The 26165-nt window shown below is 40.8% G+C and overlaps 1 protein-coding gene across 24 annotated transcripts in view; it reads left to right on the forward strand.

Moving 5' to 3' along the window:
• The window catches only part of NCOA2 (nuclear receptor coactivator 2), a 267580-nt gene that overhangs the window by 212861 nt on the left and 28554 nt on the right, over nt 1-26165 (forward strand). For 15 of the 24 annotated variants that reach the window (XM_070221446.1, XM_023648481.2, XM_070221443.1 and 12 more), the window contains 9 exons: nt 1177-1365; nt 3423-3524; nt 3818-3961; nt 7241-7388; nt 9060-10329; nt 17703-17913; nt 20009-20215; nt 22840-23055; nt 25626-25755. In XM_070221446.1, the coding sequence (XP_070077547.1) occupies nt 1177-1365; nt 3423-3524; nt 3818-3961; nt 7241-7388; nt 9060-10329; nt 17703-17913; nt 20009-20215; nt 22840-23055; nt 25626-25755 (2617 nt within the window). The remainder of the gene's footprint in view (nt 1-1176; nt 1366-3422; nt 3525-3817; nt 3962-7240; nt 7389-9059; nt 10330-17702; nt 17914-20008; nt 20216-22839; nt 23056-25625; nt 25756-26165) is intronic. The other 9 variants (XM_070221452.1, XM_023648484.2, XM_070221459.1 and 6 more) reach the window with 1 other exon arrangement.

The raw sequence follows: 26165 nt of genomic DNA on the forward strand, positions 1-26165 counted from the left end.
AACATAAGGAACAGTAAAGAAAAGAATGCCAAAATGAAAATTAGGATGGTGTCTAATTCCAGCTCTTCTAGTAGTTGAACGTTTCTTTGGACGTCGTTTCCTCATCTGTAGAACGAGGAGGTTGATCTGATGATCCATAGACATCCTTTAATTCTCAAAATCAGTCATTCTTTTGTTTCTGTCATTGATTTCTCTAATGTATTTCCCAAAAAAATGAAGTCTTTCCTCTTTCATTCTCTTTCTTGAATTAATGCACTTCTAAGTATTGATACTAAAATAGAAGATGTATGAAGTAGTTTTTCACTTGAAAAGGAATAAATCACGTTAGCAGTGTATCCTCAAGGATATTTCCGTCTTATTGAGGAAATATACGTGAAACAATTTTAAAAGACTACAATAGAGTAATCCAACAAGAGCCAAGTGACAGAATATGCGCTAAAATTTCTGTAAAATTTTAGAAAAGAAAGATCTGTAAGAAGCAGCAGTGTGGGTGCCTCGAATAGTTGGTCAAGTGTGTGGAGGATCTCTGTCTTAGAGCATGAGTACATTTGGGTGGGAGAAATCGAGGCAGCCTGATGTTCAGATAGGGTAGCAGGAGCAGAGGTGTCCATGTGGCACTGGGGAAGGAGGGTGGTGAGGGAGGCTTGTGCTGGGCAGTGTGGTTAGATGGATGAGATGGGGCTGAGTAGTGAGAATTTGATTTATCAGTTTGAAGGGTCTTCATACTCCGGACTGCATCACGTCCAAATCCTTTAAAGAATTTACTGCGTGCTACAGTTGGTGCCGTGTACAGATTTTTGAGCAGGGGGTACCATAGCTAAAACTGGAACGCAAGTAGACTGAACTGAATTTCCAAGAAATCAAAGTTAGGGAAACCTGAAAATAGAGAACTACAATATTCTGGTAATAAATAATCAAGGCCTTAATCTGAAGGGCAGGGATCAGTGTGAAGAGTAAGAAGCGTAAAAGACATTTGAAAATCCCAAGAATTTCCTCAAGTTGTTGAAACATTAACCCAAGAATTTTTTCCCCTCTAGATTATGAAATTATTGAGAAGAGTAGAAACATTATCTAAAAGTAAAATAACCATATGTTTCCTACACAGTTTTGGTAATTGGGCAGCAGTGAGTCTGATGTTAGTCTCTTTGTAACATCGCATACTTTTGCCTTGCTCAGTGAATGGGGGCTCTTGGGCTGGCGAACCTCCTAGGCGGAACAGCCATACCTTCAACTGTCGGATGCTGGTCAAGCCTTTACCCGACTCCGAAGAGGAGGGGCACGATAACCAGGAAGCACATCAGAAGTATGAAGCTATGCAGTGCTTTGCTGTCTCTCAACCAAAGTCCATCAAAGAAGAAGGAGAAGGTACGGCCGAATGTCGAGGATGTTTTATGTCTCTGCCTGTTCATTCCTCTGCTATTTCTTTCATGCTTAATAATCTACAATTAGTGGCCACAGAAAGTTCTTTGTTCTTTTTACCTACTTAACAATTTTTGTGATAAATTCAATTTTTAAGTCTGTAAAACAGCACTATCCAGTAGGATTTTCTGCAGTGATAACAGCGTTACATATCTTCAATGGCCTGTGCGGCAGCCACTAGCTACATGTTGCTGCTGAGCATTTGAAATGTCAGTAATGCAGTTGGGAGAATGAGTTTTCTGTTTTGTTAAAATTACATTTCAATGGCCACATGTAGCAAGTGGCTGCCCTACTGGAGCAGCCCGGTTAGGGCTGACCCTCCCAGGGACCCTAGGCTCCTCTGAATGTCTGCTGCAAGCTGTGAGCCACAAACCTAGAAAAATGCACATAGGTACGAGCAACATTTCTCATAGACTCTCGAGGGATTCATGGATTCCAGGTACCTTATCTGTGGATGCTGGGTGCAGAATATGTAATAGAAGGATGCTTACGAGAGGGCAGAGATGGGAGTAGGGAGTGGAGAGGGTCGCACACTGTAAGCTCTTATGCTCTTCGCCTTAGAGAGATGCTCATGTGGTCTCCAACCCCTTTGCCCTCCAAGCAAGCCACGCCACACTGCTGAGTGGCACTCCCTGTCATAGGAGACAGTGCTGAAGAGGGCATTCTGCATGTGGAGCAGAAGGGGAAGAGCTGAGGACCGCTGGTGAATGGAATGGCTTACCAGCTCTGTGACTTTGGGCAAACTCCTTGACCTCTCTGAACATCCATTTACTCTATTATCAAGTGAAGTCAACAATACCGGTATCAGGGTGTAATAAGGATTAAATGCATATGCCTGACCATGACTGGCATTAAATACTAATTATTTAATCCTTTTAAAATATATATATATAAGTAATTTTTAAATTTTATTGGAAAGAAAGTAACAGAGCTGTCATAGATGGTACATAGTTTTTCATAGTTAAGTTTTTACGTAGGTGTGGAATGTCAGGTGTTTTATTCTCTTTTATACAATAGAGTAAGCACTACTGTTTTATCCATCTATGAGGATATTCTGAAGGAATATAAAAAAGATAAAGCTGATCTATATAATCTAATAATTTATGATATTGTGCAGTATATTTGAACACTTTTTGTATATTTAAAATCTGATTCTGGATGTTAGCACAGTGTAGCATAGAGTGGGGTTTCTCAGCCGTGGGGTGCTCAGGTCAGGTCCTGGCTTCACCAGCTTTGCGTGATGCTGGGCGGGTTACCTAAACTCTGCGCTGTGGTTTTCTGCTCTGTTAAATGGAGAGAACGCTAGTCCTGCCTCACAGAGCTGTGAACAGGAGAAAATGAATTGGTAGCCCAGAAAGGTGTCTGTCTCACAGGAAGTGCTCAAAAATTTAGCTTTTACTGTGTTGAGAATGAGGATCACATTTAATTTTGTGATACCAGCTATTACTGGATATAGTTAAAGAAATTCTTTCCCAAATTTAAAGCTGAACAATGATGAATCGATGATGTAAGATGTGAAGAGACTATTTTTTTCAGAGATTTTTATCCAGCATTCTCGAGTATCTTGGTGACCCAAAAACTCAGGAAGCAAACCCTTGACCAAGCAGAGTGTCAGATTTTAGTTTTCATCATTTTTGTACTTTATTCTGAATTACACTGGTTGTTACCATAGCAGTTGATCCCCATTCTTCCCCAGCCTTGGGAGGTGGTTTCAGGGTGTTAACTCAAGTGCGGTGCATATGCTTTTATCAAATGTACCGGGTACTTTGGCACTTTATGCTCAGCTCCCCCAGCTCCTCCTGAGCAGCAGCCTCTTCCCTCTCCGCTGGCTGCTTCCCACTTCCGTTGAGGAGAGAATGAAGCCAGTGAGCAGCAGAGGGACCTGGTACTTTGTCACTCTCTCGTTTATTGGTTTACATGGTTGTGCTGTCATAAATACATTTGAGCCTGTTTGAGTCACTAAAAAAGCCTCATATGGTGACCACAAATGTCTGTGATTGAAGATTTGCAGTCCTGCTTGATTTGCGTGGCGAGAAGAGTTCCCATGAAGGAAAGACCAGTCCTGACCTCGTCAGAAAGTTTTACTACTCGCCAGGATCTCCAAGGTGAATTTTCTTCCCAAGGAAATCATTTTAGAACACTTACAGATTCGCGAACGCAAGGAATGTGTCTAGCAGACTGGGAAGAAGCCAGTCGAGGCGCCTGCCCCTGGGGTGGAAGCATCAAGGGGCTGGAGCAGGGGCGGGGGTGGACAACGCTGATTTTCACTGTCTACCCTTTGGGTCCATGTACTTGTGCCACCTATTCTAAATAAATAAATTTTTATCTCTTTAAAATTTAATTATTTCTGTAAATAATAGATCAGTCCGTAGGTCTAACGCTTGCTGTTATTTAATAGGCAAGATCACTTCACTGGATACTAGCAGCATGCGGGCAGCCATGAAGCCCGGCTGGGAGGACCTGGTGAGAAGGTGCATCCAGAAGTTCCACGCACAGCATGAAGGGGAGTCGGTGTCCCACGCCAAGAGGCATCATCATGAAGGTGAGCGTCTCCAAATGGTGTTGTTCTTGAACTTGATTTTGCTAAGTTAGTGTGTCCTCGTAGAGCTTTCTCCGAAACGGTAATTCCTGAAGTTCATCTCAGGGGCCTTGGGTCTGTTGACTTTTGTGTTCGTATGTCCGTGCATTATCTGGCCCAGAAGATGTTGCCCTCTGAAGGGACATGTAATAGGAGAACCTGTAGGACAGAAGAGTGCAGTGACAGTGATAGAACAGGTGATGATTTTGCAGACAGATGAAAGGAAAAGGCAAGAGGTCATTTTCTTTGATCCTAAGGCTTCTAGATGTGTAAGACAACAAAGTAAGGTACCATCTTATATCAAAGGAAATGTTATCTGAATCATAAGGAAAATCCGGAAGTAAGAAGGAAATGCAGTGTGCAAGAGCAAGTGAATTCCTGGTAGAATCCTGAAGACTGCCGGGGTGTTTCTAGAAGGCCCAAAGAGGTGAAGTGACTTGTCCGAGGTCCCACGATGAGCTGCTAGGACAGCTGGAACTAAACCCGAGACTTCAAAGGCGTATTTCAGTAGCAACAGGAGCCTGCACTGAGCCGCTGGCCCGTGTCTGACTTCGTCCCTCTCTGCGTGATCTCACTGACTCGCACAGCACGCCTGTGAGTTAGGCACTGTGGCCCTCCTTTATCGCTGAGGATGCTGACACGGGTGAGATGATGGCTCCCGAGCAGTCGGTCAGTGAGTGTCAGTGCCGGAGGTTAATCTGACGCCCATCCTTGCAGTCACTGCTGTGCTGCTCCCAAAGGTCTGTCCACAGTATCACTTTTCCTCACGTGCGTTCTGGGTTTTTGTTAAACTGGCAAAAACAAAGAAAAAATTGCTTTCCTTAGCACTTACTAAGTACTCCTTGGGGATGGGGACACATTTTCCCTCTCTAACATCTGCCTCCAATCCTCCTCTTTTTGCTGAGGAAGATTGGCCCTGAGCTTACATCAGTGTGCATCTTCCTCCACTTTATATGTGGGATGCCACCTCAGCATGGCTTGACAACTGGTGCCATGTCTGCACCTGGGATCCAAACCGGCAAACCTTGGGCCACCAAAGCAGAAAGTATGAACTTAATCGCTGTGTCACCAGGCCAGTGCTTCTCCTGGCCTTTTAATTCTCCTCTCTTGGGCACTTTATGTCCTGGCGGGGGGAACTGGGTGACGAGGCCTAGATGCACAGGGACTGCCAGAGAGGGCCCCACAGCCCGTGAGGGACGAGGGCAGTGCACTGTGCCTCATAACTCAGCTTGGCAAACCGCCTCCTTGAGAAAAAAATTGTAACTCGTTGAAAATAGAGTTTCGGCTTGTCATCTTCCATTGAAACTGCATCTGTGACCTTGGCATTTTACCAGCCGTGTTTGTATGTTTAAACTTCATGCCTTTAAGATCACTTATAGAAAAGTACAAATCATAGTAAATGACCTCCCTCCCTGTTCCCTTATTTTTCCCTCCTCTTATTCATTCTTTTCATCTTATTCATCCTTATTTCTTAGACATCAGCACGTAATCCAACAATTGTATCTCCCAGCATTTTTCAAGTTGGAAACAATAAGAGGAAATAAAGATGCTATGTTTGAGAGAAATCAGCATTTAACCTACTGTTTCACTAGATCTGGTTTAGAATAAAAAGAGTAGTAACAACAAAGACTAAGAAATCACCAGGAGCGAACATGTTCAGTGTCCTTGGGCCCAGAGTAGCAATGCCCTACACTGAACTCTGTGGCTTCTTGACGGCCCACCAAAGGGTTTACAGAGAGGGACCAGGCACTGTGCTGGATTTAAACAGATGGGACCCACTGAAAGAAAATCACAAATGTATGAAATACATTCCCTCCAAATGTATGAAGTAGGTAAGATCGGGGTGATCATTTGCACTAAATACAAATCTCCTGGAAGGCTTTGTTAAAATGGAGGCCCTTCCTCAGTGTGCTCAGGGGCGTGCTCACACATACCTGTTAGCAGAGATGCTTGGTGTGGACCGAATGGAAATAGAAAATCCTAAGGGATCTTAGCCAAGGCAGATAAAATTCTGAAATTATGAGCCATCGGAAATAAGAGTCCTATTATAAAAATTGTATTCATGCTACCTTTTAGGAGCACACTTATTGTCCAAAGCAAGATAAACGTAGGTACAGTAACTTATTTCCAGTCCTGCCACTTCAGAGGAACTTCATGCAGCAGTTGATGGCAGAGAGTAATAGCTCAATACTGCATCTAATGGCAACCGCAGAGGTGTTTCATTAGGGAAATTGTTCAAAGTGAACCTTTACCAAGAAATCAGAATCCACATTGTGTGTCAGCAGTCTCTCCCTCCCGTGGCAATTTCGTGGAGTGGTGAATGTGGTTGGTTGCCTTGGGGCTAACTATTCAACCCACAACGTTTTGCTGAGGATTATGTGGTAGATACGTGGCAGTCTTAAAATGTTTTAACAGGTAACTAAATTATGTGGCTACTGTTTTTCTCAATCGAAATGGTCTTCTTTAATATGCAATGTATGATGGTTTTAAAATGCAATTGTTTTAAAAGCTAAATCTGAAATTTTAAGAGAAATTATTTTAACCCAATTGATTTGTGTTGTGTTTTCGTAAAATGGAAACACCTGATTCTTTATCCAGACGTTAAACCAATTCCATGTCACTAAGACTGTTTCATTTTTATTGTTTCAGTTTTAGCCTTTTGTCCCCGGAAAAGATTCTTCTGATTATCTATCTCTTACTTCCTCTTGTTCTACCCACAGAAATAATACTTCTCAGACACTGAGAAACTGAATTGGGGAATAGTAGTGTGAGATGATGGCTAGAACGTAACGTGGAGATGAATATTTGAGAATATACTTAATGTCATAGATTTTACTGTACTAGGTGAATTAAATGCAGATGGTGCACTGTAGACGTCTGTGCGTTGTATTGTTTGCTAACATTTTAAACAAATCATTCTAAAGCTTATTTTGAGCTAATAAATCATTTACACTCGGTTCTGCCATGGTACCAAAGATTTTAAAGAGAGCATAGTTAGAGAGTCCAAGCTTTATTTTTTAAAAAGCCAGTATATTGAATTTATTGGTATTTTGAGTGAAAAATATGTAAATGTGCTTTTAAGAATTTGTGATGTTTCAATACATGAAATATTCCTTACAGCTCTCTTTAACGTGCTGGTAGGAAAATATTAAACGTAATGACGTTGGTTACTACTATTGTGTCTCATGCTGCCCCTGCCCTGCCTTTTCCTAAACGTGCCTTCTGTCTCCTTGTTGCCTGCAGTGCTGAGACAAGGATTGGCAATCAGTCAGATCTATCGTTTCTCCTTGTCCGATGGCACTGTTGTCTCTGCACAGACGAAGAGCAAACTCATCCGTTCTCAGACTACTAATGAACCTCAGCTTGTAATATCTTTACATATGCTTCACAGGTAATCCTAGTTCTAAGAAACCAGTCCCCCTTCCCCACTTAGGAGGAAATGTTACAGAAGCAACAAATCGTCCTAGAGCCGCTCAGGTTTGTTAGACATTTCTGTTGACCAACCCTAGACATTTAAAATACAGAATTATATTGCTATCGACTGTGGGCTGCAAGGAAAGTCATGCTGCCATCCAAGTAGGGCCGCACTTGGAATTTCAGCCTTAATACTGGTGAATTTAAACCCAGCTGGAAGCACACAGGCTAGCAGTAACGTTGCTCTGACGTGACTGCCTGTTACATCAGAGAAGGGAAAGGGATCCGTTCCCGATGGTGGCACACACAGGGCGGGGATATTGAAGCCACTCGCATGATTTCTGCTCCTGTGTGTTTAAATCTAAAACTTTCAAATATGTACACTTAGAGGGGATATTTTAGATTTTGTTCTCAGGTTTAAATTAATTCTTGACATCAGACTTTAAATTGAAGGGTAATAAACATTTCCATAAAAAATGAAAATAAAGAAAATTGGATTGACTTTTAAAATAAATGTCATAAACAACATTGTTTGAGAGCACAACTTTAGGAAAATGATTGCATTTCGAGTTATATAGATATTTATTTATGCACTGTATAAAACTTTATGAGATAGTATCAGAAGATATATAAAGTTGCTCTGGTTAAAGAGCCCCCTTTTATTACATTTCTCAATTATTTACTTTCTTATTTAGGAATAAAAAAATCAGGCAGCCCTGTTTGCCAACTGTTAATAAATCTGACCTCAAACTGAAACAATTTGAAAGTGATCACACGTGTGCCAAATTTCACTCCCCTAACTGAAAGCTGCTGTTTGACAATTTGTGAAACGTGTTTTGTTTGGATTTCTGAACACATTTGGTAACTCACTAGTGACTGCCAAGGCTGTAAATTAAAGCTCGTAGGGCTTGGAAAATCATCCAGCTCAGAAAACCTGCCTTCAGTCATCAGTGAGGAGTGGATCAGAGTTGTCTAGGCGTTGGGGAAGAAGATCCCAGACTAAGGTCTCTGAAGTTCCCTCCCACGTGGTCTGTTTCGGGGACTCTTTCGCTTGCCGTGGGGACTGAGCAGGGGAATCTGTCGCATAAGGTGGTCAAATCCTAAACAGTTTTGGTGACTTTATTGGCTCTAGAACTTACAAAGTTTCTAAGACTCAAGGGTGAGCTTTTCCCCCTAAGTTTGCTGTTCATCTTGAGCCAAGCAGTATCCATCAGCGCTTTCCAAGCTTACAGATGTGTCTATTGTTAGGAATTGTAATCTCTGGCAAATGATTGAAGACATTGGGTCATTTCCTTGAGATGGTACAAGCTCTCAGTTATTCATGGTAATATACCATTTAATGAGAAAGATATGTTTTGTAATTGGAACCTAGTAACTGCAATTGCAATTTGGTAGCAGTCAAATTTAAATACACTCCCTCTGTAAAACCACAGACATCTTAATGAGTTGACTGGAAAACATCCCTCTTGATCCAAAACTATACGTGTCCAGTCTTGTCCATAATTGCAGATTGTTTCATCAAAGTATTATCTTTCCTTTAAATGTAGCCTGTTCTTTTCAAGAAAAGAGGCCATCTCATTTTTTAAAATTAGTAACAACTTGCTAAGTGTTTTTCCTTTTATCTTATATTTCTTTCCTCATTATACAGAGAGCAGAATGTGTGTGTAATGAATCCGGATCTGACTGGACAAGCGATGGGGAAGCCATTGAATCCAATTAGCTCTAGCAGCCCTGCCCACCAGCCCATGTGCAGTGGGAACCCAGGTCAGGACATGACCCTCGGTAGCAATATAAATTTTCCCATAAATGGCCCAAAGGAACAAATGGGCATGCCCTTGGGCAGGTTCGGTGGTTCCGGGGGAATGAACCATGTGTCAAGCATGCAAGCAGCCACTCCTCAGGGTAGTAACTATGCACTCAAAATGAACAGTCCCTCACAGAGCAGCCCTGGCATGAATCCAGGACAGCCCAACTCCATGCTTTCGCCCAGGCATCGCATGAGCCCTGGAGTGGCCGGGAGCCCTCGAGTCCCGCCCAGTCAGTTTTCCCCTGCAGGAAGCTTGCATTCCCCTGTGGGAGTTTGCAGCAGCACAGGAAATAGCCATAGCTACACCAACAGTTCCCTCAATGCACTTCAAGCCCTCAGCGAGGGGCATGGGGTCTCCCTGGGGTCATCGTTGGCTTCACCGGACCTAAAAATGGGCAATTTGCAAAACTCCCCGGTTAATATGAATCCTCCCCCACTCAGCAAGATGGGAAGCTTAGACTCCAAAGACTGTTTTGGACTTTATGGGGAGCCATCCGAAGGTACAACTGGACAAGCAGAGAGCAGCTGCCATCCTGGAGAGCAGAAGGAAACAAGCGATTCCAGCCTGCCCCAGGCCGGGAGCGGTGAGAGAGCCGACGGACCCAACAGACTGCACGACAGCAAAGGACAGACCAAACTCCTGCAGCTGCTGACCACCAAATCTGACCAGATGGAGCCTTCGCCCTTGGCCAGCTCTTTGTCGGACACGAACAAGGACTCCACAGGTAGCTTGCCTGGGTCGGGGTCGACACATGGGACCTCGCTCAAGGAGAAGCATAAGATTTTGCACAGACTCTTGCAGGACAGCAGTTCGCCTGTGGACTTGGCTAAGTTAACCGCAGAAGCCACAGGCAAAGAGCTGAGCCAGGACACCAACAGCACAGCTCCTGGTTCCGAAGTGACTATTAAACAAGAGCCAGTGAGCCCCAAGAAGAAGGAGAATGCACTACTTCGCTATTTGCTAGATAAAGATGATACTAAAGATATTGGTTTACCAGAAATAACGCCCAAACTTGAGCGACTGGACAGTAAGACAGACGCTGCCAGTAACACAAAATTAATAGCTATGAAAACTGAAAAGGAGGAGATGAGCTTTGAGCCTAGTGACCAGGTAAGTTGTGTGATGCGTTCTCCCGTATGCTAATCCACATCCATCAGGGATTTGCTCCAGGGCGCCTTGAGGCCTCAGGTGTTTAGAGAAAACAAGCCTTCTCCTTTGTCCTTCTTTGAAACAGAATTCATTTTCACCGAAGCTTTGTATTCCAGTGCTCTGTCTGGCAAAGGGGGACACTGATACAAGCAGGGGTCAGCTGACTTTTTTTTTTTTTGTAAAGGGCCAAATGATAGATATTTCTGCCTCTGCAGGTCATACAGCCTCTGCCACAACTGTTCAGCTGTGCATTGCAGCGCAAAAGCAGCCATAGACACTGGACACAAAGAAGTGTGCTGTATTCCACTAAAAATTTACTGACAGGCACAGATATTGGAATTTCGTGCAATTTTCGTGTGTCACAAAATACTCTTCTTTTGGTTTTTTCCCAACTAATAAAAAATGCAAATCCCTTCTTAGCTCAGGGGCTATACAGAAACAGGTGGTGGGCAGGATTTAGCCCTCAGGCCAGCTGTAGTTTACTGACCCCTGTTAGTAGGAGATGCCTAAATTGCAGATAATCACTTCCTGGAAACTGGGCTTTGTCAGGACGACTTCATCAAGTTATTTCTCATTTACCTTTCTCTCTTTGCATGATCAGAGTTTGACTGGTTTTCAAACCTAATGAAGATCATTCCACCTCTTGTCATTCTCGACTGAAATTCTGATTCATGCTAAAGAATTTCTTAGGCCATTGGTATAAAAAATATTAAGGAGAAATGGATGGTAGGAAAGGAGACTAAAGTTTGACTTGATGTTAGTGTATCGGAGCCATCATATATAAATTCAAAACTACAGTAGTAGGTTGCGTTATCTGTTCTTCTTATCTGAAAAATTAATCCCGTGATAAAATCCAGAACAGCCAAAGTGACATTCAAAATCATTTTTGATAATACGCTAAGGAGGTAATGACATCACAGGGAAAATGTAAACCCATTTAATGTTTCTCTTTATTTAAAACAAAAATGAGTTATTACAGACACCATGGCTTGGCGTAGGGTGTCTCCTGGGGACCAGGGCCGAGCTGGTTGATGATCCAGGGCTCCGCCTGCACCACGAGCTCTCCCGCTGGTCCCCGGGCGCTGCCTCGGCTTCACACCCTTCCTTAAGTCATGAGTGGTTAAGAAGTGAAGAAGCTGTGTAGGCCTTTCTACTTAAAATGCTTCACTAATTTGTCCTGGAAGTTTGTTTTGCAAGTGGATATTTTATGCCACTGTCTTCAGGGACTAGGTGCGGATGGGGAGAGAAGAAAGGAGCACCCGTGCTGGACCCCTGAGCTCTGCTGAGTCAGTGGAGGCTGACCCAGAGGCAGGTCTCGGATTGAAGCGGTGATTGGGAAAGCAGAGGCTTACCTGCCCTCCTAGCTGCGCTCCGTCCCTGGTTCTAGGCCCTTAGCTTCCTTTATTTCTCTCACTTTGCTGTCTTCACCGCTGCTCCCATTCCTGTGAGGCAGATAGGATTTTTCAAGCCTTTGTGCCCTTCGCAAGAGAAACAGCCGAATTATATAAACGTCTTTGGTCATCAATCCTTAAACTTAGATGTTAGCGCACCATTCTCTATTACAGCTATTCTGTAATGCTATAAAATCGTTAGATGGGGGAAACCAGAAAGTTAATAGCAGTATTTTGGATAAAGTGTAGTGTAAAACCATATTGACAAGTAAGTGTTTTAATCTTTGGAGGTTTACTGGAGTATACAGAGCTAGTGGCAGGCACAGATACTGTCACTCAGGTCTCTCGACATGTGCTAGAGGGCGCAGTGTGACTCATGAGGTCCACCTCAGCTTAGTGGCTAAGTGGCTGGCCCCTCCCTCCATGTTTAGAACTTATTTCCATCCCAGGCTGAAGCACTAGGGACCGAAAGGGTCGGGAAGGGGGACACTCTTGGGCATTCCTATATTTAGGTGATGACCACGCTAACTTCTGACAAGAAACTGATTAAGAAAATGAGAGAGAGAGAAGTTTTTTTTTAAAAAAAAAGTCCATGAGGGCTGGCCGGATGGCACAGTGGTTAAGTGTGCACGTTCTGCTTCCGAGGCCCGGGGTTTGCTGGTTCGGATCCCGGGTGCGGACATGGCACCACTTGGCAAGCCATGCTGTGGCAGGCATCCCAAATATACAGTAGAGGAGGATGGCACAGATGTTAGCTCAGGGCCAGGCTTCCTCAGCGATAAGAGGAGGATTGGCGGCAGATGTTAGCTCAGGGCTAATCTTCCTCAAAAGAAAAGAAGAAAAAAAAAGTCCGTGAGTCACTTGCAGTTTCTAATTGTTTAGGAGAAACATTTTTCTAATCAAAATAGTGTCACCTAGGGTAGGTAAACCCAAGAGTATAACCAGCACAAATCTGTCATTTCAGGTGAACCAAAAAGCAGTGTGTACGTACACATACACTCACGCACGCACACACACACACACACATACACACACGCATGTACAGTATTTCTTTCTTAATGAAACCCAGTCCCTGGTCTCACCCTCCATCGACTCCTGTTTAAAACTCCACCAAAAACTACTGCCTTGGAGCAATTTTAACATCAAAAACATTGCAACTTGAAAAGAAAAGTTACCACAGGAAGTATGTATTACCTAAATTTAGATCAAAGTTAGAATGACTTACTTTAAGAAAAAAATAGTGAGTTCTTTCACCTCCTGCTCCCCTTCACTGTTCCTGAATACAGATTAATTGTGGACCCTATTAACTGCTGTACAAGTTTATGGAAGACTTTTCTTTGATTTCAAGGGAATACAAGTTTTTTATGAGTAAGATAGATTGTTAGTGAGCCTGAGTTGGACAGTTAGCTGTCTTGCTATTTTGACTCAGAAAAGAGCCATTAGCCGAATGTGTGTCTAACCTATCACTAACTTATTAAGAACAGGAAGTACTTCGATGGTGCTATTATACTTAAAATAGCAATTTTTACTGGGTGGAGAATTTAAACATTTGTTTCTCCGTCATTTCGTAACCAACAGGAAACAATGACAGAAAAATTTCCGATATGTTTACCAAATTTTATGTTATGTGCTTGTTTACACAATGGAGCATATTGAGATCCCTAAGCAAATGATACTCTTATGCTCCTTCTAATGCTATGGGGCCAGTTATGATGAGGGTTTAGAAACAGTCTAAAAAGAATTTCTTCTTGTTCTTTGGCTCCATTAGAAAGGTAAACCGTATTATTAATAATGCCCTGAAAATTCCCCTGGAAATTGTGGTAGAATTGTATTATCATTTAACAACTTTATGTTAGGCAAATGTGGTAGAATTACACTTTTTACTAAAAATTTGGCAAAGCTGTTTTGTAATTTATTAGAATATTTATGTTATAAAATGCATGTGCTCTTTATATTTCCTTCAGAGAACAAGTTGTTTGACACATGAAAAATTCATAAATCCAGAAAAATGAAAAATGAAAGAAATCAAGTCCAATTTTCATTTTGTACAACTTTTATAAAAATCTTTCTGACTCATTTTCTGCCTGAAATAGTTTAAACTAACTATTCAAATTGATGTGGCTAATTTGAGCATTCGAATGGATGCCTAAGCAAAACTTTGAAGTTATCTTGGCAAAGCACTTTAAAGGAAGACATTAATCTTTTTGTCTTGTGAAGAAATCACGCCTAACAAAGTGGATAGCGACTAGAAGAACTTTTGATGAGAATTAAAGCTTACAAAAATTTCGGGGAGGAAATCTTAGCTCAGAAACTTAATGTGATCAAATCCACTCCTTCTAGAACTTACATGACTACAGAAGAAAATGCCACAGTCATCAAATTTTATTGCTAGACAGCCAAAGCCATATAGACGTTCTGGACTTTATCTACTTGAAGAACATTTAAAGTAAACTTAAGACAATTAAATAAATGTGTACTCCAAAAACTGACAAGAGATAAACACAAGCAAAGCGCTATTACAGTATCCCCCTTATCCATGAGCAACACATTCCAAGACCCAGTGGAGGCCTGAAAGTGCAGATGGGACTGACCCCTGAATATACTATGTTTTTTCCCATACGTACCTACTATGATGAAGTTTAATTTATAAATTAGGCATAGCAAGAGATTAATAGTGCTTTGGGGCCGTTAGTAAGTAAAATAAGGGTTTCTTGAACACAAGCACTGCAATACCACTACAGTCAATCTGATAACCCAGAGGGCTGCTAAGTGACTGACAGGTCTGGTAGCATATGTACAGAGTGGATATGCGGGACAAAGAGATGATTCATGTCCTGGGCGAGACTTAGCGGGACAGCACGAGATTTCATCATGCTATTCAGAACAGAGCGCAATTTGAAACTTATTGTTTATTTCTGGAATTTTCCATTTAATATATTTGGGCCACTGTTGACCCTGGGTAACTGAAACCACGGAAAGTAAAACCGAGGATAACGGGGCTCTACTATATCGCTAGTGGGGGAATTCTCATAATGCGTTTTTCTGATGGTAAGCTGAATGAATTCAAATAGTGTTTATAGTTATGAGTCTCCAAAGAACCAATTCCTTTTGAATATAATACCAAGAAGTTCCTGCATGGCTTTTTTAAGACAAGTATATGTTCAGTTACTCATCAGAGCTGGACTGAGCCACAGTTGAATTTGGTCAACTCTTAAAATGGCAAAGATTAAAATTTGAAAATCAGTTTTAATGCAGCCTTTTTAAAAATCCAAATCAACCAAGGAAAATAAGGGATTTTAAAATTTCGAATTAGTTGAAATATAAAAACAATAAACTGATTTAAACCATCCAAATGTATTTTAATATAAACACACATATATATATGTGAAACATTAGACTTATTTTTCACTCATTACATTAGGCACAAGAGTAGATTACAAAGGAAGAATCATGAACTCTTCGAAACTATGATAGTTATTTTTCTGTTCGAGGTGGTTTAAAGTATAGTTCTATTTTCCGCAAACAGTAAGGGTAAGAAGGAGAGGTGGGAGTCCAGACCAGGCTGCTGTTCATCTCCACTGCGAGAACTTTCTCTTACACGTGTCTGGATCGGGGCAAATATGAGAGCATCCATTGAGAAAATAATATCCTTTATTTTTATCATTGTTTATATGAGCCTGTTTATTTTGGATGTTTATCATCCAAGGCAATCTGCACAGCTTTCTCAAGAAGCAGCTTACACTTATTTCAGCTCACCCCCCACACACAGTGAGCTCCAAGGGCCACTTAAAATATGCACACAAGCATCCTTGTGGGAGGGAAACTTGGTTTACAGGACAGTGACACACTTCACGTTTTTGGAACCTCTATCTGATCTCTGTAGCTATTTTCCTGGCACAACTATAAGGATACTTATCACACATTTTTGTGAAACATTTTTCCTGAGAAATTAATAGAAATGATAGGAATTTCTGTGAGAAATTGAGTTGATCCTATGAAAATGTTTTAAATTACAGGTTAGCGTGGTTAAAGCATTCATCAGGTTCACTGAGTCCCCATTACTTTGTTTCAGGCACTGTCCTTGGAAGGCATTGGTGTTTATACCTTGTGTGTTCAAATAGCACAAGATAGATTTACAATGGAGTCGCTTTAAATGGACGTTTAACTTAGGCAAAGTTGTCTATGCATTCAGAAAAAAAGAAGAGGTGGCTATTAAATAGTTATTAAAGTAGCATGAGCAGTTTTGCCCTCTGTTCAACCCAATGAGTATGTGCCCTTATGAAGTGATAATGAGGTGGGTGACAAAGAGTTTACTGGGTTTTCGTTTCCTTGCAGCTCTGAGTGTGACAATGTAGCTACCGGTTTTTTAAACACAGCATGACCCCTACATAAACTATGTCATTTAGGACTCAGCCAAAGAAATAGAAAAACTGGGCGTGTTGCCCTTGGAGGGTTATACAGTGAGCTGTCTTTCTCAGGAGTTTTAAGGATCATTTTGTCTGTTTCTTGTATCTCTCCCATATTTGATGCTTCCATCTTTAGTTAGAAATGGGTAGCTAAACTAACTTGAAAACGGTCTTGTAATTGCTCTAACAATGCATTAGGAATTCCCTGGAAAATGGATCTCCAAGTTATTGCTAAGCTAGTTGACTCTAAATAAAGAATCAAATAAAATGTCCCTTCAATTTATGCTTCCTAACTTGGGAAATATGTCCAATAAAAGACTGCCCACATAGGTATTACATTTACCATAAATTGCCAAAATTGCAAAGCCCACCTGCCCATGGGGAATAGGAATTGCATAGAGGTTAAAACTGTGAGCTGGTCTGCTGTAAGTACACCTCATATCTGATGTAAGATTTCATTTGAATTACCAGTGTAGACAAAAGGGGTAGTCATGGTCAAGGATTCCAAGTCCATCCAGTGACACTGGGGAAATTGCCTAACATATTTGTCCACCTATGCCTCAAGAAAATCATTCGTACACTTTCTTCACTAAAAAGTAATCCTTGCATTTAAGTCATTTTCTTGTGTGGTTTGACACTGTCTATTTTGAAATACTGGGTAAGTAGGATGGGTTCTACACAAAAGAATATGAAATCAGTTGAGCGCTCTGAAAGCAGTGTTCTAGGTATGAAGTAGTGGTGATACTTACCTTGTTACTTTAGTGTTGGTAATCAAAGTGAAATTATTTTAATAAAGGGAAAAGCCCTAAGAAACATTTTTATGGCTTCCGTGAAGTCAGGTTAATAGATGCTATGTTTGGGGACAACCCATTTTTATTCTGCTTCCTTACATTTTGTCACCTAAGCTGGTAAGTGACTAAGAAAGCCAGTGTCGTTTGAAACTGAAAGTGCCAGCAGGAAAAAACAGCACTCAGAGTGAAAAGGTGGTGCTTGGCTGTTCATGGGTGCTGTCAGCATATTTTGCGTTTTACCCCTTGCTCTTAAAAAAAATCCTAAAAAGAAGTGACCGTTTGCTAAATACTGATTTTGTGTAATTTGGATCGTATTTTCTACCAGTTTTTTGTTGTTGTTGCTGTTATTTCTTAGAGAGAGCTAACCACAAAACCTACACTTGGACATGCTATACCTATAGTCAATTAGAAATATACGTACTCATGTTTAGTTGAATTATTAGCATAAAATAAAGGGGAATTTATAAATTATCTATGAATCAAAATGCTGGAAGAGAGTTTTCTTTGCAATTCAGTCATCTTTTTACAGATGAGAAAATTGAGAACAAAGAGATTATTTGTCCTTTGTCACTTTCACTTTTTAAAAGATGACCAATTAGCTGTTAGGCCTGAGGTACACGTGTGTCTGCACCTCTGGTTTGGCTGTGCATGGTGCCTTTATACCAGTTAGGTCTGCGATTGCAAACAGGCCCGTGGTGCCCGCTCTCGGAGTGGGGCTGGATAAACTCTCTGTTTGTTAACTGCAGCCTGGCAGTGAGCTGGACAACTTGGAGGAGATTTTGGATGATTTGCAAAATAGTCAATTACCACAGCTTTTCCCAGACACGAGGCCAGGCGCCCCTGCTGGATCAGTTGACAAGCAAGCCATCATCAATGACCTCATGCAACTCACAGCTGAAAACAGCCCTGTCACACCTGTTGGAGCCCAGAAAACAGCGCTGCGAATTTCACAGAGCAGTGAGTATGAGATATTGATGGTTATGCCAAGAAATTCCCGTATAATCACCATCAGAAACAGGGATTATTAGAATCTGATGCAAACAGCTTAGTCACGTCAAGGTTTTTGTGGTCAAATAGCACCATCTACTGTCCTGGTCCTTCAGAAAGTATTCGAAATGAATTCTAATGAACGTGGCCTTCCAACATTGTCTTGTGGTTGATTTAGTCCACGTGGAGGGAGCCTGACCTGCACAGATAAAGTTCTCTAGGTGATTGTCATATTTCCCTTCCTTTCAGTTACTGCCTTCAGAAATGGAGTTTTGTGTGTTTTAATGTATAACTGAATGTTTAAAATATAGAAGATTAGAAAGTTATTGCTCACTTTTTAGGAATAATATCCTATTAAAAAACTCAAAATATTTAATCATTATTCAGACTACAAACATTAAAAATATCTTTTTCTATCTCTTAGGGATCCTCATATAAATATCAGTTTTATGTGGAACTTCAATATATACATGTTTTCTAAGTACCTTTTAAGTTTAATTAATTTGATATAAAGCTTGAATACCTAAGACTATTTTGTAAAATACATTTCTGTATCATTTATTTTGTTCTTTTTATTTTAGGTTTTTGTAAGTTTAAGATGAACTCTTCACTATGAACACAATTTACAAACTTGATAGTTACCTAAAGTTATTATCCAATAATTTTGAATGGAAGAAAATGTCTTTCCTGTGCCACATACATAATTCAGGGAAAGATAATCTCTATAGTATTAAATTGAACGGAATTTTTCCTCAAGTACAGTTTGACCCAAAGCTTAGCTTTTGTTTTCAAACCAGAAATGGCAACCATCAACCAAATCACAAAATATCTTTAATTACTAGATCTTTTCTCACATGGTTCCTGATCATTCTGAAAAGGGTAAAACAAAATAGAGGTTTTTTGCTTGCTATCTCTCAAACTGCCTACTTCTGGGGCAAGGGAGGATTACTTATAGACCATGAGAGATCACAAAGTCAGAATGGAGAAATGAGCGTGAAACGCACCACAAAGTTTATGCTTATTACCTAGAGGAATTAATGAAGGGCCGTGTGAGAACTCAGTTTCTCCTCTATGGATGTATACCTCCTAATGGGATTCAGATTCTTGAATGGTAACCAGATGACTAAGCCTGAGGAAGTCATGATTAAATGTGTACATAATTTCCATTCCAAGCCTTAATTCTTGAAGTATTTTATTTGTTATTATTAAGAACGCATTCTTTCTTTTAAATGTTCTATCTCACACTATGTTTATATAAATCGAGAAAATAAAGTACTTGATGTTATTTAATAAATTAGCTCTATAAATTGTAATTGATAATATCTTTGTACTTGTAAATTTTAATAACATTGTTGTCAAATTGCTGGTTGTCTGTGTGATAGTATAGGGCACTGGTGGGGTCCTTAGCACACAGGAAATTCTTGTGAACGAACCATAAGAATCATTTCAAATCTAAGTGTATCTGGAATTTAGAGAAGCTGTATTTAGAAGATTAAGCACAGGCCTAAAGCTTTAGTACTGACTTCGGGTAGCTGAGTTCACACTTGAAGTTTTTAACTTCCAATGAGAGTAGATATTTTTAAACTAAGTCTGCTCCTAGGAAAGTCCAGTTAAGAATGATGTTCCAAAGTCCAGACCACAAGTGCCTGGGTTTGGTGCTGTATGCAGGAGGTGTTTATAGCTTCATAGCTGTGACAAAGCAATACTCCTAAATCCTAATAATGTAACATATGAAAAAAACCATACTGGTGGTTTACTTAGCAAATACAATTGAATATTAGAAATTAACATTGGGGAGAAAAATATATGGTAAATAATAGACGTTCTTTTTTTTGGCAAGATTGTCAAGAATTAAGTTAGAGACTTGTTCATTAGATTACAGGTCTGCATTTGGGGCTGCGTATGTTTTTTTTGTCTGTGAATTTGTGTTTTATGTAGGCAGTTGGTCCCTGACGTGCATATCTTTGTAATTTTGCAAACGGCATTTTCCCTAAACACTACTTCTGTTACTATTCTTTTTCATTATTCTATATTAACCTTCAATTTTCATTTGTTTTCTCCTTAGCTTTTAATAACCCACGACCAGGGCAACTGGGCAGGTTATTGCCAAACCAGAATTTACCACTTGACATCACATTGCAAAGCCCAACTGGTGCTGGACCTTTCCCACCAATCAGAAACAGTAGTCCCTACTCAGTGATACCTCAGCCAGGAATGATGGGTAATCAAGGGATGATAGGAAACCAAGGAAATTTAGGGAACAGTAGCACAGGTAAGGGCTCAAATGCACTGTTATTTTATTGGTGGGTTATTTAACTCAATGATGTATTCGTCCACATCAAACTAGTAGAACTTTTCAAGTGAATTTTTTTATGTTAGAAACTAACATTTGACCGGAAGAAAGTTCTACAGACTCTCTCTGTGAGAGTGGCATATGGAGCATCTGAAAGCATTCCAGTGAGCTGACCATTTTATTCTGCGATTGTTACTTTTACAAGGTTTCTACTCATGAATCCTGTAACATAGGCTTATTTCACTTCTATTCCAGTTGCTACTCTAGAAACTCTAGTGGTCTGTGTGAAATAATTCGGTGGTTGCTAGCTTCTCATGATAATCTGCTGATAACCCCAAAGCTTCCTATTAATGGATGATTTGTGTTTGGAGAATTTCAGAATGAAAGTTTAAAATCCAACCAGCCCTTCCTACTTAGAAATGATGCAGTTCTCATTCAGAAAAATATTAATGAAAAATAAAGAACTGCAAACAGTAGTATGCCGGGCCGAATAGCCGCTGGTCCAAGGCTCCATTCTGAAGCTGTGTGAAGGTGCCTGTGACCTGGTTTGCACCTTGACCTGCTGTGTCTGAAGGTGTCTGCCGAGTTGCCCAAGCACATTTCCTGAGTAGCTGTCACCGACAGCATCTACCATATCCCAAACTTTCACCTGATTCAGGCTGGAAGTCACAGCAGCACTGATTGCCGTTGGCACCACGTCCTGCCCCTGTAATAGCTATTTTATCACAATCAGAGCAGGATGCTGCGTTTTCTACTAAAGAATGGCTCACAGCTTACAGCTTTCTTCCTTTGTCAAAATGAGAAAAAATAGATATTATAAAAAGAACTTAAATTTGTGGGTGTTTAATTCTTGGTATTTTCTTTTTTAGCTAAGTCTGTAATCCCTATATACACATTGCCATTTAGATAATTAACTGAAAATGAGTTCAATTGAAAGAGAAAAGATGGATCTTTTTTCTTTTTTTTTGGTTTCTGGTGTAGATAAGCCATTCATTGGAAACAAACTATGCTGTATTAAAATAGTTTATTCATTCGACGAGTATTAGATGCCTACCATATGTGCCAGGCACTGGCTCCTTCACTAATGTATATATTCGCAGAAACAGTGCCATATTAATTTCACGTTATTTTAAGATAAAGTATTGATTTGTGTAAAATTGTATAAGAAAAAAGGAGCCAATGATTTATTAAAGGTGACTTCTTCTTAGCAGAATCCAAGAAGATCTTTAAGTTCTTGTAGGATCTTAAGCAGGAATTTGGGGATACACCTATATTCAAATCTGGGCAGCCTGGAGCTCGCTGGTGTCCGGGCTGTGAAATCATCCACTGCCTGAGCTTCATTTCAAAAAACAGAAAAAGACTGAAAGAGACTACCCTAGTTATAATTGCATTGATATTGTTGAATTATGAACGATTTTCCCTTCTGCTTTATAGACTTTTCTATATCTTGTTGTATTATTTAGATAATAGATTTTTGGGAAAGTGCCTATTCTCTCATAACATCTTTGTATAGTTCAAATCTAATCTTCAAATAATTTTAAAAATATGCATTATTGTAATATTGTTCTAACGTTTTCAGTCGGGTTAATTACCCTTCACTCTGAGTCATCCTAATGTAGCATATTCTCCTTTCACCAGTGAAAAACCACCCACAATACATGTTCTCTCCATTTTTTAGATATACCCTATTTTTAGTTGTTTATCTTAATTAAAGTAAATGAAAGCAAGCCGTGCATTTGAAAGCAGGACTTTTATACATCCATCTTTAAACACTTCAAAATGAAGGGTCCTCTCTTGGGGTTTTTCCCCTTTAAAATATCCAGTCTTAGCAAATATTTGGCGATTGCCAGCATCCGTGGGACCAGACCAGACAGGGCAAACCCTTGATCCCACTTGGCAGTGCTGTGTTCCTGTTGTTGTGTGTGGTCAGATAACTGTTCATATCTCAAGTGTAAAAGGGTTTTTACAAATCTGCCCGACCCCGTTCTGGATCTGTAACCAGGAACGTGGTGGTCCAGGTGTGCTGAGGTGGTAGGCTTTCCCTTGCCTGGCCTGGAAGATCCTGCCATTTCCCCAGGCTTATGGGCCACCTTGGTCAATTGAATCTTAACAAATTATAATACTCGGAAAGGGATTCGAGGATTTAAAAGTCTGGCGAGGGCTTCACAGGATATTCATCGTGATTTTGGTTTATAATTAGGGTATTGATTATCAGTTTTTACCTTGTTCCTCTTAGCCTCACCTCCCTTTTGGAAAGTAAAGCACTGACGTGTGTATCAGCTAATGTGATTCACTTCCTCAGGAAGGAAGTTGGGGTTATCCACACGCCACAGCACCTGTGTCTAAGTACATATGGGAACAATTTTAACAGCTTTTCCGAACTGTAAAGAGTGGCAGCTCCATGTCGTGAAAAACTTTGTAGTAATTGCCAATTCTTATTTCTGAGCCAAGGGCCCACGTCTGTCCCGATGGGGGCGTTAGCTCTGGGCTGACCGTGTGTTACAGGACGATTGTCTTGTGCAGAGTCAGATACTCTGGTGTTCATACACGCTGAGTATGTCCTCGGTTACTGCATCTCTTGGTTTTCTTTGGCTTGCCTGCAGGAATGATTGGCAGTAATTCTGCCCGGCCCACCATGCCGTCTGGGGAATGGGCACCACAGAGTTCTGCTGTGAGAGTCACCTGTGCTGCTACCACCAGTGCCATGAACCGGCCAATCCAAGGAGGTATGATTCGGAACCCAACAGCCAGCATCCCCATGAGACCCAACAGCCAGCCCGGCCAAAGACAGATGCTTCAGTCTCAGGTCATGAATATAGGTAAGGTAGCTGCAGTGTTCTCTGCTTTTAGTTTTGGTGCTCTCTTCGAGGAGAGTGACAGCTCCGTAAGTTCTTTCAAGACCTGCTCCTAGCTTGCAGTTTAGGTAATCCCTCCATGTCACACTGCCATGAGTGGGACTTTGCTGGAACTCTGTATAGAATCTCAAAAGTTTTCCAGGAATGTAAGAGAACCAACTACCTTTATGACGTTTTATTTTCATTAAATTATCCAGTTTCAGCTTTGAGGGGGAAGGAATTAGAGTGTCACACTATAAATGTTGTATATGTGATATTTTAAAGGAGTATTTCAGTGGTACAGCAGAAGTTCCTGACCCCGGATGATCATCAGAATCATCTCAGGACCTTAAAATTCAGATTCCCGGGCCGGCACCCTAGAGTATTGGACCAGGCTCTCCCAGATCCGCCCTGAAGGTGCTGGTCTTCCAGAACACCTCGCAGAACGTGAAGAGCGCTGGAACTCGGTTTGGGCACAGTGCACATGTCATTAAAATTAATGATCTGACACGTTGTGTGATACCATTTACATGACATGTCCAGAACAGGCAAATCCATGGAGGGGGAAAGCAGATTCGTGGCTGCCTAGGGCTGAGGGTCGGGGGGAGTGGGGAGGGCTCCCAATGTTCATGGGGTTTCTTTTCGGGGGAGTGAAAATGTTCTAAACTTGATTGTCATGATGGTTCCACAACTCTGCAAATATACGAAAACCCACTGAATTAGACACTTTAAATGGGTGAATTGTATCATATGTGAATTATATCTCAATAAAGCTGTTATTTTAAAAAGTTAATGGTCTATGCAACTCATGCTCAAGATTATTAATCACTGACATATTAACCTTCCTCTTATCTTGTACATTAGCATAATTCAGATAAGTTAATGTTTATGTACTTTTTCATATACTTAGATATTGCACAATGAGTAAGAGCTAAATCATTAACGGAAAGACGCCAGGAGTGTTTTGACATGATAATGCAGAATTCTCACCCTACCTCTGGCGTCAGTTTTCTTACCTACTTATTTAATTGCTCAGCAATTCAATTTGGCTTGTTGTTTCTGAGAGATAACATTCATATTACCTTTCTACAGAAAATGTACTTCAAGTTGAGTGGTTGCCAAACATAAATTCATATAATTTGAGGCTTGCATGAAAAATACTAAAAATGACCAGATTTCCATGCAAAATTAAACTGGGAAATTTTTTAAATATTGATTCATTCTTTTAAAAATCATAATAATAATAAGTTCCTAACATCCAGAAATTTAATTTATCCTCAGCCTTTCTTCACTGAGGGACACATCACCTGGCTTACGAGCTTAAAATAGGACTCTCCAAACTTTATTATGCAGCTGAATTTCTCCAATTTTTAATAAACTCGAAAAAGCCAGGAAATTATCTGTCGTAATGGAAGGCAGGTCTACAAATAATGATAACAATAAAATGATTAAAAAGCTCATATTGTCCATTAGCTTTAAACCTCTAAAAATGAGCTTATAAGAAAGAGCCCATCTGAGTCATCTGGGCCTCTGAAGTGTAGTTAATAACAGTGCAGGAGCAAGTGGACCGGACCAGCACTTCTCAGAAGCATAGCCCAGGACCCTGATGCCCTTCCAGGTGGTCTGCGAGGCCCAACTATTTTCATAATAACACTAAAGTATGACACGCTTGCCTTCTTCACTCTCATTCTCTCTCGCCGTACAATAGAGTTCTAGAGGTCATGTGCTGTGTGGTATCACAGTAGAGGAAATGTGGAAGCAGGTAAGAGCTTCTGGCTCTGCTAGGAGTCTGGACATTAAAGTGATTTGCAAAAACATAAAACAATGCCAATAAAATGGTTTTTTTCGTTCTTCATTAAAAAATCTTGTTTATGTTAAAACATATAATAGATTTATTATGATGCTTTTTAAATGACTAATTATTTAATGAATAATTATTTTTGCATTTCCCAGTTTTAATTTCCAACACAGTAAATATCAGTAGGATACAACCCACGTAAACGAAAGCTTTTTTTTTTTTTAAGAATATAAAGGTCCTAAGTGTAAGAGGTTTAGACCTGCTGGTCTAGATATTCCGTTAACTGGGTAATGAGCCTTGATATTTATCGCCTCTGTTTCTGTCTCAGAACAAAAATTCTGTCTCATTATTTTCACCTAATTATTTTGTTTTTTTTAAAGATTGGCACCTGGGCTAACAACTGTTGCCAATCTTTTTTTTTTTTTCTGCTTTATCTCCCCAAAGCCCCGCCTGTACACAGTTGTATATCTTAGTTGCAGGTCCTTCTAGTTGTGGGATATGGGATACCGCCTCAACGTGGCCTGACGAGTGGTGCCATGTCCGCGCCCAGGATCCGAAGCCTGGGCCGCCGCAGCGGAGCGCGCGAACTTAACCACTCGGCCATGGAGCCGGCCCCCTATTTTCACCTAATTATTATTGCTTCTGTCTTTTTCATTTTCTGTAAACCAGATATTTCACACATATTACATAGCAGAAATAGATACTTCCTTGATTACAAGTTGTAAGATTTTTGGATGCTTTTCTTCTCCCTTGTCAGGGCCATCTGAATTAGAGATGAACATGGGGGGACCTCAGTATAGCCAACAACAAGCTCCTCCAAACCAGACCGCCCCGTGGCCTGACAGCATCCTGCCGATAGACCAGGCATCCTTTGCCAGCCAGAACAGGTGAGTCCTGGGCACCCAGGAGATCCAACAGAGCAGTGGCCCGTGAGTTCTGGAGGCTATTTAGACCTATGCCAGAAGTGAATCTTTTCCTTTTGAATAGTTGGTGCCTGACCAGTTGTCATGTATTCAAATTGTATCGTCCACCGGCCGGGGGGTGCCAGGGAGGGGGAAATCCAAAAATCAGATCTACAGCATGCCTTTAAAGAAGTGACAATTTAGTTGGAAAGTAAAATATGTACACTGATAACTGTAATATGAGGTAGTGTGCACTATAAATGCCATAAGAAATAAACCGTATTTCAAGAGATTGTCCAGTTGGGGTGGTTGGGGAAGGCCTCAGGGTCTTAAAGAAAAGGTGCAGTTTCAGGAGGCAGAGATGGCAAAAGCCGGTCCGTCTGGCCAAAGCAGCC

Source organism: Equus caballus, chromosome 9 (assembly GCF_041296265.1).
Source record: "Equus caballus isolate H_3958 breed thoroughbred chromosome 9, TB-T2T, whole genome shotgun sequence".
Taxonomy (NCBI): domain Eukaryota; kingdom Metazoa; phylum Chordata; class Mammalia; order Perissodactyla; family Equidae; genus Equus; species Equus caballus.